This window comes from Tiliqua scincoides, chromosome 5 (assembly GCF_035046505.1).
Source record: "Tiliqua scincoides isolate rTilSci1 chromosome 5, rTilSci1.hap2, whole genome shotgun sequence".
NCBI lineage: Eukaryota > Metazoa > Chordata > Lepidosauria > Squamata > Scincidae > Tiliqua > Tiliqua scincoides.
Genome location: NC_089825.1, coordinates 33,617,317 through 33,631,702, shown reverse-complemented (window position 1 = coordinate 33,631,702; position 14,386 = coordinate 33,617,317). Strand labels below are relative to the sequence as shown.

The window sequence follows — 14,386 nt, the reverse complement described above, 5'->3', positions numbered from 1 at the left end:
CTGTGGTTTTTGGCCAGAAGGTATGCTTTCTCTAATGCATTAGATTGGACTTCTAATGCTTATATTACTCTGGTCATTATGTTTTTAATAAAAACCTTGTTTGTCCCAAGTTATACTAATTTACCATGTAGAGCCAATTTTCTTAAACTATTTGCATTTTTGAGATGTTTGCAATAACAGAAAATGAGCACAGTGTTGGCTTTTGCGAATATTTAAATAACAGGTCTAGTGTCTGTGAGAAAATGGATTAAACGCATCTTGTCTAACCTTTCAAACTTAAATGTTTATCTTCGTAAATGCTGGATGGAATTACTTGCCTCTTTTACTTCTTAGCTTTTGTTAAATCCTGAAGTGATGAAAGCATACCCACCTTTAGCACAAAGTGTGTCTGATTTCTTGGAAAACAAAGCCTACAGTAAAGGGAAAGGAGATTTTGCACGAAAGGTAAGAATGGTATCTGATGTCTAGCAGGCCTTAGTGATGTTTCAGCATCGTGCACAGTGTATCAGTGGACTCTTTTTTATCTACTTGTCATCTATGAAGTTAATTTATGTAATTTTTGAATGGACAGCTTCGGTATAAGACAATATATTTAACAACTTGAACTTTTTTGAAATGGGAGCAGTTATTTTCAGAAATGCCAAACTTCCAAATGGGCTCCTTGCAATACAAAATGTGCTTAAAATTGTTTACAAGCTGACATCAATCCTAAAACACAATCAGTGACTTGAAGAATGTTTCTTCCCTTTTATCTACCCTAAAATCCCTCTGTCCATTTCAAGCGCCACACATGCTTCATGACTTCCATCCACCTGCTCAGAAGAGAGAATGCATGTTTCCCTCTAATACTGCTTTTTGAGGCTGTTTCACATCAAAGAACCAATGGAGCCAAGCCCCACATTTTCTAAGCCCTTTGTCAAAGCTGGTGATTAGCATTTGTGTTTGCAGTTGCGACTTTGAAAATTTGTAAATTCTACAGTCACGGCTATCTATTTTGCTTTGGTAGGTTTTTTTTTTTATAAGTTAAGTACTGATTTTTTTAATATTAAAATTAACTAGAAATTAGACACATGTGTTTTAATTGTTCAGGCTTATTTATCGCTTAGAAATAGAATCATTGGGTTTGTATTTTTTCTTGAATTAAGCAATCAAATTAGCACATGGTCTTATTCTTGCTGCAGTGGCCTGCATAGGCACTTCCTTTTTTTAATGAAAGCCAAACATGCAGCACTGGGGAAGGGGGTGGGAGCATGGCCAGTAGTCACAGCATTTTCAGGGGGCTGGCCCCATTCTTCCCTTCCTGCATTTATTAAAAACAGAATTTTTGTGAGAAGCCACCTTCTGCAGAGGTGATGCAGAAGTGATGAATCTGGGAAGAGTTTTCCCTGTCATTGAAAACTGTAAATTGCCGTGGTTCCCGGGTATGAGGAAGAACTTCCTTCATGTTCAGCATTTGTCTCTGCTAACAATAATTGAACATGGAAATGTTTGGCGCCATGTTAAGGGACCATCTCACTTTTTTTTTTTTACTTACCATAGTTCAGAATGTCTTCAGAATCAGTTTTTGAATCAAATTTGATCTTACAGATGGTTGAAATATATGCGTAACATTTTGTAGTAATGGTGTTGTATTACTGCTCTCCAAAACAGTGTGATTTTTTTTTTTCAACACACATTATTGGATGACTGTAGTCATATCCTCATAGATTTATGCAATCGTGGTAAATGTTTTCCTCTTCAGATGGACACATTTGTAAACCCACTGCGTAACTCTATGAGAAATGTTTCAAATGCTGTCAAGTCCTTCCCTGACAGCTTTGCAGAGGGGATGACTAAAATGTCAGACAACATGGGCAAAATGTCAGAAAGATTGGGACAAGACTTAAAGCAATCATTTTTCAAGGTAAGAATGCATTGAGGTAATACATAGCCTGTGTTTCGTTTTGGGCTGCCTCATGTAAACAAATAAGAACCAGACTAGCACAGCTTCAGGTAACAGATTAATGTGTGCTTATTTTATTTGGAAGGTTGAAGTAAATTATCCAAGGAATAATAGTGAGGATCAGAAATTAGTTACTGAGTTCATTCTAAAATGGAAGATATGACTGTCAGCTTTAAGGTACAAGAAGCAGTTGTTGGAAATTGGTTGTAAAGCTGAAGAATAGCTTGACAACAGTGTTTTTCCCCCCTCCTCTGGTGATCTGTCATTTAGCTCTCTGTGCTGTCTCATTAACCTTTGGGATGCCTGATGTTTACTTGATTTTATACATCAACTGAGCAAGAACAGAGGAGGAGTTACTTGTATCCTCCCCATGTTCTTTTGGTTTTTTAATTGAAGCTTATTGGCGTTATCAATTAACAATAATAAAGAAATATGTATTTTTAGAGCCCTTGAAATTAAAAAAAGGCAAATGCATTAATTTTTAGGGTGGCACAGAATTATCCACAGTTTTTTTAAAAGTTTCTGTTAATTAAAATTGTGTCCTTTTCACTAGCTATTTGATCTCTCTGAATTCAAAGAACAATCTTCTGTCTCCATGCAATTAAGTAAGAAGGAGCAAGATTAGGGAGGCGAGAGAGAAGAAAAGAGAAGGGTGATAGGCTGTGAATTAGGTAGACTGTAGCTAGGTGAGATCTTTGGTCACTTTGGGGCAATATATTTTCAGAAACGTAGCCCACGTGCAATTGAGCTACTTCTGCCCAACGCTGCATATATGCAACAGGGATCAAATGTGTACACCTGTGGGCTGGGCAGAAATGGATTAAGGTATTCCTTTGTCTAAACATAAACATGATTTCAGGAAGTCAGTTCTAAATGTTCTGCTACCAGTCATTCATCAAAGATGAGTGAATAGTTGAAATCTGCCCAAGTTAAGATTCTGTTTTGCCCTTGTGGTTCATCTTCACATTGGTTTAACCTTTTCCCATCCTAAATAGGATTTGTGCATAGGATTTTTCAGTAACTCCTCTAAATATTTAAGGCAGCAAGTGCTAATGTACTCCCATTATAACATGAGCAACACTGTAAAATGTAATTTTTGTTGGAGTCAGTATAGGTTTTGTTTTGGTATACTATTGCTGTCACTTGAACTCTTTCCAGTTATGAAACAACCGTTCTTTTTCTGAAACTGCATTTGACAACCTTCCTTAGGCCATTGTTTTCTGTATAGATGGCAGTCTTTCTGTTGTGTTCTTTCCTTTTTGCTTGCCAAAGCACTGCTGCACATGCTTCTGTGGGGTGTATAAAGCCACATACAACTTCCTGATGCTGATCTAAACAAGTATTTTAGGGCTGATGTTCTGGCTATTTCAGAAAATGCCCACTCTGCAGTTCCAGGCTTCTCAACCCTTCTTTCAGAACTTCTCAGAACAGTGACATGTGGTTCATTCATCTCAAACACTGCCAACTTTACAATGCTTACTAAGCTATCAAAAGATCTGGGCTTATTTCAGCACAAGTTTCTTTTCATGTCTTGACTTACTGGTTGCATCCCAAAGCTTTGCAGGCTTCACTGCCAGCATGATACTCTGGCTAAGTTTGGGCTGCCCTGTTCATGTCAGTATTAGGGAATTTCCTAATGTCGATACTTCAGCATTAATATAAGAAAGGTAGTCTCTGCTTGCAACAGGCTCCATGTGTGCATTGGAGCTCTCCATGTTTGCACTAGATACTGGATGGGGACTAATGTCTGAAGCATTTTTTTTACCATTTTTGCCCGTGACCTTGCTTTTCATCAGTTTTCCCTTTTGCTGAATAAAAATATACTTAACTGCATTTAGCCTTGTCATTGCTAACTTGTGCTCCTTCACACATGAATGCATCTTCTTTTACAGTAGAGTATTTCAAGTGTGTAAAGTTATTTGTTCTCAAAAAGAAAAAAGCAAGATGCATGCTAATCACAAACCAAATGTAATGGACTTTCTTCCTCTTCCTCTTTCCTTTCTCACCTTGTTTGTATTGCACAAAGATAAGATTGTAGTTTCACCAAATGAAGACCTTTATTAACTTTAACAAAGTGCATTGATATAGCAATAGACAATAACAAAATTGGGAACCCTCCCTGGATAACTGTAGGAGATGAAATCTGAAAATGTCAAAGTAAATAGTCTTTCTATTCGTCCAGGATAATGCCTACAGTAAAATGTTTTAAACTATAGGGAGTATTTGTTTTGTATGGGATTAAGTAGAAAAGATTTTTATTTTACTATAAATACCTTGATAAATAGAATTGATGCCACAAAGTATGTATCCTTGTGAGAAATTACAATGCCGGAGTAGTTGTCTTTTTCCCCCCTCTCCATCTGTTTTAGATATTTGTTAATGCATCTCAATTTGCTATAGTATTTGTTTCTGTTTTTATTAAGTATTCCAAGTATGCTACATTATAATTGCATCATGTAAAATCTGCTATAAAGTGTAGCTTTACATTGTTCTAGAATTCTCTTGGCTTTGTAAAGAATGATGTTTTTTCACCACTACCTTTCCCTATCAGTGATATTTCTTTGCAATTTAGGAGCCTCCTTTAATACAGAAGACATATGTTGATCCGAAGCATGGCCGTGTTGCAGCACATCTCGATGACAATGTGAGTCTGTCTAGTTGTATTTCATTGAGACTAGTAATAATTATAAGTTTTAGTATTGTCCTAGGGAATGAGTGTGGTGGAACATTGGTGGAATCCAAATGCATGCTCAAAGGTTTGGACATGCCTCGTGAGAGTTTTTCCTGGGGGTGGGGGCTTATCAATCTGAGTTCTGTGCTATATCATAAGTTTTTTTTGAAACTTCTTTCAGTTTCCAAAGCTGCTTGCTATATGCATTGCAGGGTCCTGTTTGAGAAACACAAGCCCCAATTCCTCTTGAATACACATAATTAGGTCTTTGGATCCTGACCTATTTCTGTTATAGAAACCTGATTTTTATGCACGAATAGCATTCAAGTAATTTGACTAATACTGGGCTCTGTTTAAAATTTGTTAGTTCTCACTACTGTATCTTTTCTGAAAGTTTCTTCTAGGTCTTTGATCAACAAAAAGTAACTTGTTCATAGACTGGGGGGCGAGGGGGAGTTCTCATTAGGACTAAGATGCTGAAAAGGAAGGCTCTTGCCAGGACTGTGATGGTTAAGGTTTAGAAAGCTAAGCCCCTAATGTTCTCATAAGCTGAGCAGTTTCTAAGTGTTTTGGTTGAAACACTAATCAAATATGTGAAAAATATCTTTTATCTTTAATGAGGACAGAAGGTCCATAAGATTACTAGTGATTATATGCAGATTTGTCATGGTCATAAATCTGCACCTGTTCTACACCTCACATTTTTTTACTTGCCAGATCAAAGCATTCCAGTTCATATTTTTGTATGCTGACTGCTGCCTTGGAAAAGACTTTTTCCCCTAGGACAGTGGCATTTTTGACATGCTGTCTTTTTTGATCACATCTACAAATACCTACATATTTGATGTTTGTATCAGTGATGCAATATCTTGATTTTCTGTGTTAGGCACTTAAATGGCATGTGAGGGATGCTATAAAAGCATTTACAGGGAAAATACATCTCCCAAAATGCACAGTTGATTGGACTGTTAGTTGTACTGAAGTTTGCATTACAGTGTCTCTCAGTTTATCATGTACATTTCAATTTCTGAGGGGCAAAGAAAACTACTACTAAGTCAACTACTCCTATGTTCTAATTTCTCACATGGATCAGTCCTTTGGGGCACATGAGCCATCTCAGGAAAGCTGTTTTTATTAAAAATAATGGTGAAATAAAATCAGTTTTACTTAGCGTGGTGCTTCAGTATTCCAGCAAAATTTTATTTAAAATTAACACTTGCCAGGATGCATTGGCCAGGCGCCAAAGACTTGGTTCCATGTACTCAAGGATGCGATGGAGTCAAGCTTTCTTGAATCGGCAACCTTCCATTCTGCATATGAAATGATTTTTGAAACTGATAAGAATTGCAAATTCTGTGTATGACATGGCAAGATGGCGTGCTGTTCAAACATAAAAATTTCAATGACTGAGTAAATCCATGAGATTTAAAACTTTCTGCCATCTGTATAGTTTATTGTCTTTTCAGTTCTGTTACCTTTACCCTTCAGATAACTTAACTGATGAGAGAGTCAAACTGTCAAATGTTTCTGGAATGAATGATTTTATAGGCATTTAAGAACTTGGAAAAGTAGGAATATGACATGAAGTCCTAAGGCTACACTTTCATACTTGCTGTCATTTTCTCGCTTCTCACAAATGCTTATGACCTATAAAAATAAAGGGCAAGTGGTTTGGTGTTAGATTCCAGCTTAAGAAGGGGGTAGTTCTGGGATATGTGAATACTAGAAGTTACTCTAAACATAAGCATTTTATTTTGCATTTGAGCTTGTTCATGCGGTATTTGCTTGACCCAAAGGATTCCAATATTTCCGAACAAAGTATGTTTTTTCCATAGGTATTGCATAGTTTATTTTTTAAAAAAATCAAAAATATTCAAACCAGTAGTGTGACGATGTTTTCTTCAGTGATCATGGTAAGCATTACTGAAGTTCTGTCTTTAAAAATAATTTTTTTTACTTACTAGGTGGAGGACAATGTTCCTCTTAAGATAATGCTGCTGCTCATGGATGAAGTCTTTGATCTAAAGGAGAGAAATCAGTGGTTGCGACGGAATATCAAAAACTTGCTTCAGCAACTTATTAGAGCAATGCATGGATATACAATAAATAAGTACTGTGTTCATTTTTTAATTCTCACAGCCTGTGTATTATGTGAACTATATGTGGGAAACTGTCCTCCCTTTTTTTACTGCTCATTCTCTATTTTTTTTAACTTAGGTTGCAATCCGAACTCCCTATGTCAGTGCTTTTCAGCACTGGCATAACGGTGCCAGTGGGATGTGTGCTGAATCCTGCAGTTGGCTATCATTCACGGAGGCCTCCTCAAAGTAAAGGAATGTTTGTTCCCTTACTTCGGAGCTGCATTGCCCTTAAGTCAGTGCTGGAAAGGGGTTAGGATTGCACCCTTAATGTAGCAATTATGCTTAGAGTATAATGGTTCTTATCGCACTGAAGGGCCAGACACATTTTTGCCTTCGTAGAGAGGCTAGGTGCTCTGTTCCTAAAGCTTTACTCAACAGAAGGAGTTTCTTTTTGTACTGAGTCCATGGGAGTGTTGGAAGGGAGAATGGCCTGCCTGTCTGACAAGGAGTTTATCCCCATCTCTGTGCTATTTCTTCTGATGATCCTGGTACTTCACACTTTGCCTCCTGCTCTGCTTTTCTTGATGGGGTACAGGCATTTCTCCTACTTTCTCCCTCATTTCCTACCATGTCTGGTCTCTTCACTAACCAGCTAGCATATGAAACTGGCTGATGTCCATTTGCTGAAGGCACAGCAGTATCTCTAAGGCTATGTGGCATAGCAGGGAAGATGGTCAAGACTTTGTTACGCAGCTGACCCTACGTCCATGCTGGCACGCGGGCATTCCCATTCTGTGAGGAATGCCCACTTTCCTCTACCAGGGAACTGGGCAGACCAGTAATGAAATCCTTGCTCTATTCTGAATCATAATAGCTTGTTTTTGGCTAGTTAGTGCCTCAACATATATTGTGAAATTAAATTGACCCTGAGCACCTGGCAGGAACTTTCTTTGTGAAATCATTGGCATATCATTATGTATGTGTAATTATTCTGCTTTTTAACACAACAGTGGTTTCCATAGCAAAAGAAAAGAGAAAATGGTTTCCTGTTCCAAAAACTGTTCCTGCTCACAGTCTAAAAAAGGAATATAAGGGATGCATCAGGAAGGACACTGGACTAGGATAAAAAGGGCAGTAGCACTCCTGCTAAATAATGGATTACCACATTAAAAGGTGTTTCATTGCCCAGTTAGCACTAGTTGCCTAGTAGAAAAACAATGGTGTTCTTATCTGAGTATGCTGCAGGGACATTCATGCAAAGGTTCAGAAGCCTTTTGGAGCAGCAAAGGTTTTACGCAGAGAGACAATGCCCTTTCGCTGCCTCCTTTCCCAGAATTATATTTGCGAGATGTAAATATGGCAGAGCTACATGTAGGTCCTGCTTTCCTTCTCTTTCAGCAACAGTTGTGTCAAGTGCTTTTGGGCAAGAGTGAACCATCCCTTTTACAAGTTGCATCTGTTTTCAAGAACATAGTACTTTTAAAAATAAGTAAATTGCTTTAAACCGTTAAACCAGTAATTTGTGTTCATTTTCCTTCCAGAAAAATAGTTGATCACGTTGATTGGATGACCTCACCTGAACAAGTAGCAGATGCAGTTAAGCGGTTCAGGTATGCCATTTTTAAAACATGCTCTGCTCAAAGCAAGACATGTGTCCTACCTACATTTCTTAAAAGTAATGTACGTAACCATATTAGTTGATTCAAGTTACACTGTTTCTCATGAGGCCTGTTAGTTACCTAGGCTTTAAGATAATGTTTGTTTTTTCTTATTCTACCTTTGTCAGCAGTTTCTCAGTTACTTGAAAAATACATACTTTTAAAAAAGATCTTATTTTTTTTCCCTCTGCTAGACATAGGGAAAGCATTTTTGCTACTTGTGATATTTTGTGCTTATACCACCTTGCAAATTGTTTACACCAGTATAGCAACTTGACACACTTACATGCAGGGAAAAAATATTGCTTCTCACATACCTCTATTTAAATCCTTTTTGCCTTCAGTTTCTCCAACTTTCACTGTTATGCAGCAGAATGCTCCTAAGTTGGGTTGCAGGGCAGTTCTCAGTCCAATAGCTCCTCCTTACTCTGACCCCTCACCCCAGGTGAGGGGTTGAGATGCTGAGGGGTTCAGCTGCCTTTGTGAACACTGCAGCTCAAGCCCAATCCTGTCCAACTTTTCAGTGCTGATACAGCAGCAGTGCAGCCCCAAGGTAAGGGAATGTTTATTCCCTTATCTTGAGGAGGCCTCCATGACTGCCCTCCCACTGCAGGATGCATTGCATGTCCTGTTGGCACGACTGCATCAGTGCTGGGAAGTTGGATAGGATTAGGCCCTTAAAACACACATGACAGAAATCTTTGTACTTTTGCTGATGCTCATTCTGTTGTTGTAATACACTGTTGATCTTTCTGCATCTGTGTTCTGTCTAATGAATTTGTGCTCTCACTATCAGCTTCCATTTTTGTACTAAATGGGAGTAATTTTATTCTTGATACAGAGAATTTTGAGACTCACTTTTGTGCTCTTCAGCTTTGCTTATTCTTGCAATTCTTAGTTTTACTAGTACAGTCTTCCTTGTGTAAACATTGAGCATGCAACTCAGCTTTTTCCCACCTTCATATCCTTTTCGCTAATGACTTGAAGCTTTAGCTTTCTGGCTTAATGAGATGACTTTAGCTGTCTTGGCTTGTAACAACTTGTCCACCTCTGCAGAGGTAGCAGCAAGATGCCCTCCCATTAGCTTCAATCTGCTTTGGGCAGACACATACACCCCTGCATAGTCTATAAGCTTTGATCATTTTGTAAGCTGCCTGTCACTGACTCCAACAATTCTTGTACAACCTGTGAAAATTCACTCCTGATTTAGAGAAATCCCTTGAAAATTAAGGTTTTAGCAGTTAACACTGAAATTGTAATTCACAACAAGGTTTTCAGATTACTACTACTACTACTACTACTACTACTACTACTACTACTACTACTACTACTACTACTGTATTATTCATTTGTAGTTATCTGTTTACAGAGATACCTTTTGGCCCAATGGCATTTTAGCTGAGGCTGTTCCACGCAGAGACCATGGCATCAGAATGCGAACAAGAATTGCTGGAAAAACAAAATTACTGGGGATAATGCCAGGTGTGTGAAATGTATTAAACTAATTGTTCCTTCAGCCAAAGTGAGAAATGTCCTCAGTTGTGACAGTCGTATTTGAAAGCTAGCAGAGTCTTTTTTGGATGTGCTGTTCAGTTGTAGGCAAAGGCAAGTTATGAAACATTTCTTGAAGAGTATGTTCTTCATTTGGTTTTATTTCCAGAAATATTTCTTTAAACATCTTGTTTTAAGAATTTGTAATACAATAGTGAATTTTACAATAAATTTAGATTCATGTGAACCTGAAGGTAAAGTTAACTACCATATCATTTTGTGATTTTTGTCTAGATGAATTGAAGCATATCCTAGGTGCTGAGACAACAAGGAAAGGCATTCTCCGAGTCTTTCAGATGTTTCAGCATGCCCAACTGAATAAGAGGATGGTGTACGTCTTTCTAGAGGGCTTCTTGGAAACCTTATTTCCTATGTATAAATTCCATGAGATCTTCAAAAAACTGCATTCACATTCAGAGCAGATGCAACGATACAAGCATAGACTACAATCTACGCAAGCGCCTTCTTTGCAGAAAAGGTGACACTCCAAACTATTACGTTGGTGTCGGTTTGTCCAGCACTTGGGCAGATTCTCTGGGGCTTAAACTCTCATGCTGTTTCTGCACCAGTCTTTTAGTGTCACATATTAGATTATTAATGCATTCATAAGAGATGTGGTTCTCATTCTTCATCTACAATGCAACCACTACCATGAACAGGGTTCATGTGTCTTAAATGATTTGGTGCATCTTCATGCAACATTGAGAAGAATTCTAGCCTGCTCTGTAAGAATATCTGTTCCTTCCACTCCCGACAGAATCTATGATTGCCAGCAATGAAAACTGTTAGACTGGGTACATTGAGAGATGAGTAAAGCACAACTGTGGTGACAGCAGTGGAATACTTGGCTGCTTTGCTTGGAACTGGAGATTGTGCAATGTGAAAATCAGGTGCGATTTGATTTGCATTTTGACTGCTTGAGGCCTTGTAGGTCTTGATCAGCAGCTCTGAAAAGATGGAGCTAGCAGGAAGAGAAGTGTATTGGAGCAGATGGTTTTGAAATATAATGCTTTGCTTTACTTTTCCCGAAACCACATTGGCTAGCTAAAGGTTGAGATAGTATCTTGCAAAAACCACATTAACGTCAACTACCTGAATTCAAAAAATAAACTAAGTAAATTATCTTGGGTTTATTATTCCATGGAGAAAGGCAGGAGTTCAAGAAAAATAGACATTGGTTTGAATCAGCCTGTTTGGGGGTTTTATTTTGCTTTTAAATTACAGGCCTTGCAGTTCACAAATTTTTAAAGAACAGACTCACAATAGTCACTTAGTGAAGGAAAGAGCAGGTGATTAAAAAGGTGGTACCTCATTTATTTTTTAGGACTTTAAGGGGAGATGTGGAAGGAATGCAAACTTAAAATACAAGTTATCTTTACCTTAAGAACATTTTTCAAAAAGATTGTGTTATGCCATTAAAACTCACCCTAAGAAACCTAAGTGTATTCACCTTAAGTGGAAAATTGTTAAAATGACTTTTCTTACTGACATGAAGGTCTTCTGGACTTCTTGGAACAGTCATATGCAAACAATTGCAAATTCCTGAATGCACCATAGTGTATATATGAAAATAAGAGACACAACTACAATATATTTTTAAATAACAGTCTTTTTTATTTTTTGCATAATGTAAAATTTTAATAAATAAAACCTCTTCTACACAAAAAAAGCCCCCGTCTATCCTCTTTCCTTCTAAATAATGTCTAATTAAGGATGAAGTAATAATTGACTACACTTCCTTAGCCTTAATTTATCTTGAACTCGACATCTCCTTTTCTGACTCTCTCCTTGATGTGCACCTTCTACCACAATGGAATAAAAAGATGTTGGTAAAAAACCTCTGAATATTCTTGCTGAACAGTCTGTTTAAAAAATACAAACCCAAAAAATGTCAAGGATAAAGTGCATTTAACACTCAAACACATTTCTTGGAATGAGGTCTAATTTTAATCATTCAGACTCATTTTCAAGTAATGTCATTCAGGGTGGGATATGTATGCCACACGTAATGATCCTTATTTCATAACATAAATTCAGGATTAATATTTTACACCTTGGAGGAGAAAAGGGAGTATCCACAAGGGAGTAGCCAAGAAGGCATCTGTTTGAAGCTTTTATAAGGAAGTCTTCTGTCTGTTTTCTCCCTTACATGGATTCAGTTCTTGCTATGTACAGCCTGCTTGAATATTAAGCATGCTGTAATAATAAAAAAACTATTGCAGTATGTACATGTTCAAGTGTAATTATCAAGTTTTTACTTCTCTGTGCATGTCGTTCTTTTTACACGTACCAAGAGAAATTTAACACGTATGAAGTATCATTCTGTCATATCCACCATTCTCCATGTTCTTAAATAAAGATGGCAAGTAACACAACTCTCTCATGCACATGGTTTTTAAATACATCTGTTTGTTGTGCTTTTATTTGTGGTTGAGTTCTCACTAAAGTCTTAAGCCTGTATGAGCCATACAACTTCAGATTGCAGGTACAAAAACAAAAAGTTCTTGTGCCTACAAAACCAGCATGCCCAGGTGAAGAGTTTTAACCTAGCTACTCCTTGGCAGAATGCTCTCTTACATACAGAGGATTTTATTTGTATGGAGAAACATTCAATCAAGCAAGGTCTCGGCTATAATCTGAAGCTGTAGGGCACACATAGGTTTACCACTTCTTAAGATGCCAGCTAAATTGGTTTCTAAAACTGGGTAGATCACCATGATTTACATGGAAAGTTGACCAGAAATGTGGAAGGTCTAAATAAAGTCAAAACAGAACCCTAATATGACTTTGCAATATGTTCATTTGGAATTAATACATCTAAAGTACTGTTAAACTTACAATACTTCAAACTGAGGATGACCTGCAGTACTATGCATACCTCATCTTTGATCATATACGTTAAGCTATAGGATTATGCTAAATTGTTGAATTTTTAAATTAGGTTACATATCCATAAAATCTTTAATTTTATTAAATTAATTTTCCATTAATTTTGTTTCCATTCTTTTTATGAATGGAACATAACACTGTAATGTGCAATTTATTCTGACACAATTATTTCACATAGTTTTGTCATCTTTAATTTCAGAGTGTGCCTGTAAGCTTGGACCACCAGCGATATATCTTGCTGATTAATTTATGGTTCCCATCTTGCCCATGTTATATCAACTGCAGCCCCATGCCCCATTTTTACTCTGCAGAGTGCCCCCCCCATATTGATTGTGTAAATCCAACACATACAGTGAGCCAGGCAGATCCTGTGAATGCTGTGACTAGCCTCTGATAATAAATGTGCCATTGTCCAACAAAATGCACTTACTTTAGCCTTAATTAAGAGAAAATGAACAGTAAGGTAGAATATTTTGTGTTTCATTCTCAAGCTTCTGCTTCTGGTGTTTGCTATAACTAAACAACTAATTTTAATTACTACCAGAATGTGTACCCATTTTAAAAAAGTACAAAACGAATTCCACAATTCTATTTTAATTTTAGTGCAATATTTTCATGTAACGCATGTGTGTTAGAAAAACTGTAAAAAAAAAAAAGGAAGTTTTTAAAGGTTTTGAGATGAAGGGTAAACTGTCTTAACCAACAATGTATATTCTGTTATTGCTGCTGTGTTGGCTTATCTAAGGACTTGTTTTAAAAGTCTAGTTCGTCACTCCTTGTTAAATTCCCTACTTTATCTGTGCTCAAATGAGCATGGTTCTTACATTACAAGGAGCAAAATTTAAAGAGCACATCTTAATATAGCTGTTAAATAAATGACTTGTGCATATCATTGTACAGTATGTGTCAACTGTGTGCCTAATGGTTCTATCAATATTTTTTCCCCTTTAACGAAGAATGAGAACAAATTTGGAATGCCATGGTCCCTTTCTCTTTCTGAACAGCTAAGAACTCCAAGTTTTTATTTGGAGTTTGCATTATGTTTGTCCAATAGAAAAAGCTCCGAAAAGTACACTAATAAAGTATTAACAAGAAAGTTTTGAGTTTGTCGTTTATGGACTCTGCCATGTTACATGTGAAGTAATAGTAGTGAAACTGGAGTGGTTATGTTGTGTTTAGAGCTTGTTGTAATGCTAAAAGAACTGAGGACACCTGGAAAATGCTTATTGTAGTCAATGAAGTAATAAATGGAAAAGCACGTGATTTTGAATAAATGCAACTCAAGCAAACTATGAATCTCAGTGCTATGCACCTGCAGTAAGACCACATTAGCTATAAGTAATAGCAGACTTTCCTCAAAGTATTGTATATCCGTAAACGAACAATGTGGAGTGATGTCCTTTAGGGTCCTGTTCTCTCCCCCCCCCCCGCAGCTTTATTTTCATAGCAGCTGGATCTGCATGCAAGCAGTATTGTTCTTGAGATAAGTATATAAAGTTCCAGCTGTTTCACATTCATCTTTAGACATCTTATTGCAGATCTGAGATGCCACTTGTTTGTTCCTGTGGGAAATTGATGTGGTTCGTAATGAAAT

At 37.2% G+C, this 14,386-nt stretch overlaps 1 protein-coding gene across 5 annotated transcripts in view; it reads left to right on the top strand.

Moving 5' to 3' along the window:
- Nucleotides 1-13,888, top strand: part of SNX13 (sorting nexin 13) — an 81,364-nt gene extending 67,476 nt beyond the window's left edge. For 4 of the 5 annotated variants that reach the window (XM_066627413.1, XM_066627411.1, XM_066627412.1 and 1 more), the window contains exons 20-26: nt 334-444; nt 1,742-1,903; nt 4,515-4,586; nt 6,578-6,723; nt 8,236-8,304; nt 9,722-9,834; nt 10,138-13,888. In XM_066627413.1, the coding sequence (XP_066483510.1) occupies nt 334-444; nt 1,742-1,903; nt 4,515-4,586; nt 6,578-6,723; nt 8,236-8,304; nt 9,722-9,834; nt 10,138-10,385 (921 nt within the window). In that variant the 3' untranslated portion in view covers nt 10,386-13,888. The remainder of the gene's footprint in view (nt 1-333; nt 445-1,741; nt 1,904-4,514; nt 4,587-6,577; nt 6,724-8,235; nt 8,305-9,721; nt 9,835-10,137) is intronic. The other variant, XM_066627414.1, reaches the window with a different exon arrangement.
- The last annotated feature ends 498 nt before the right edge of the window (nt 13,889-14,386 follow it).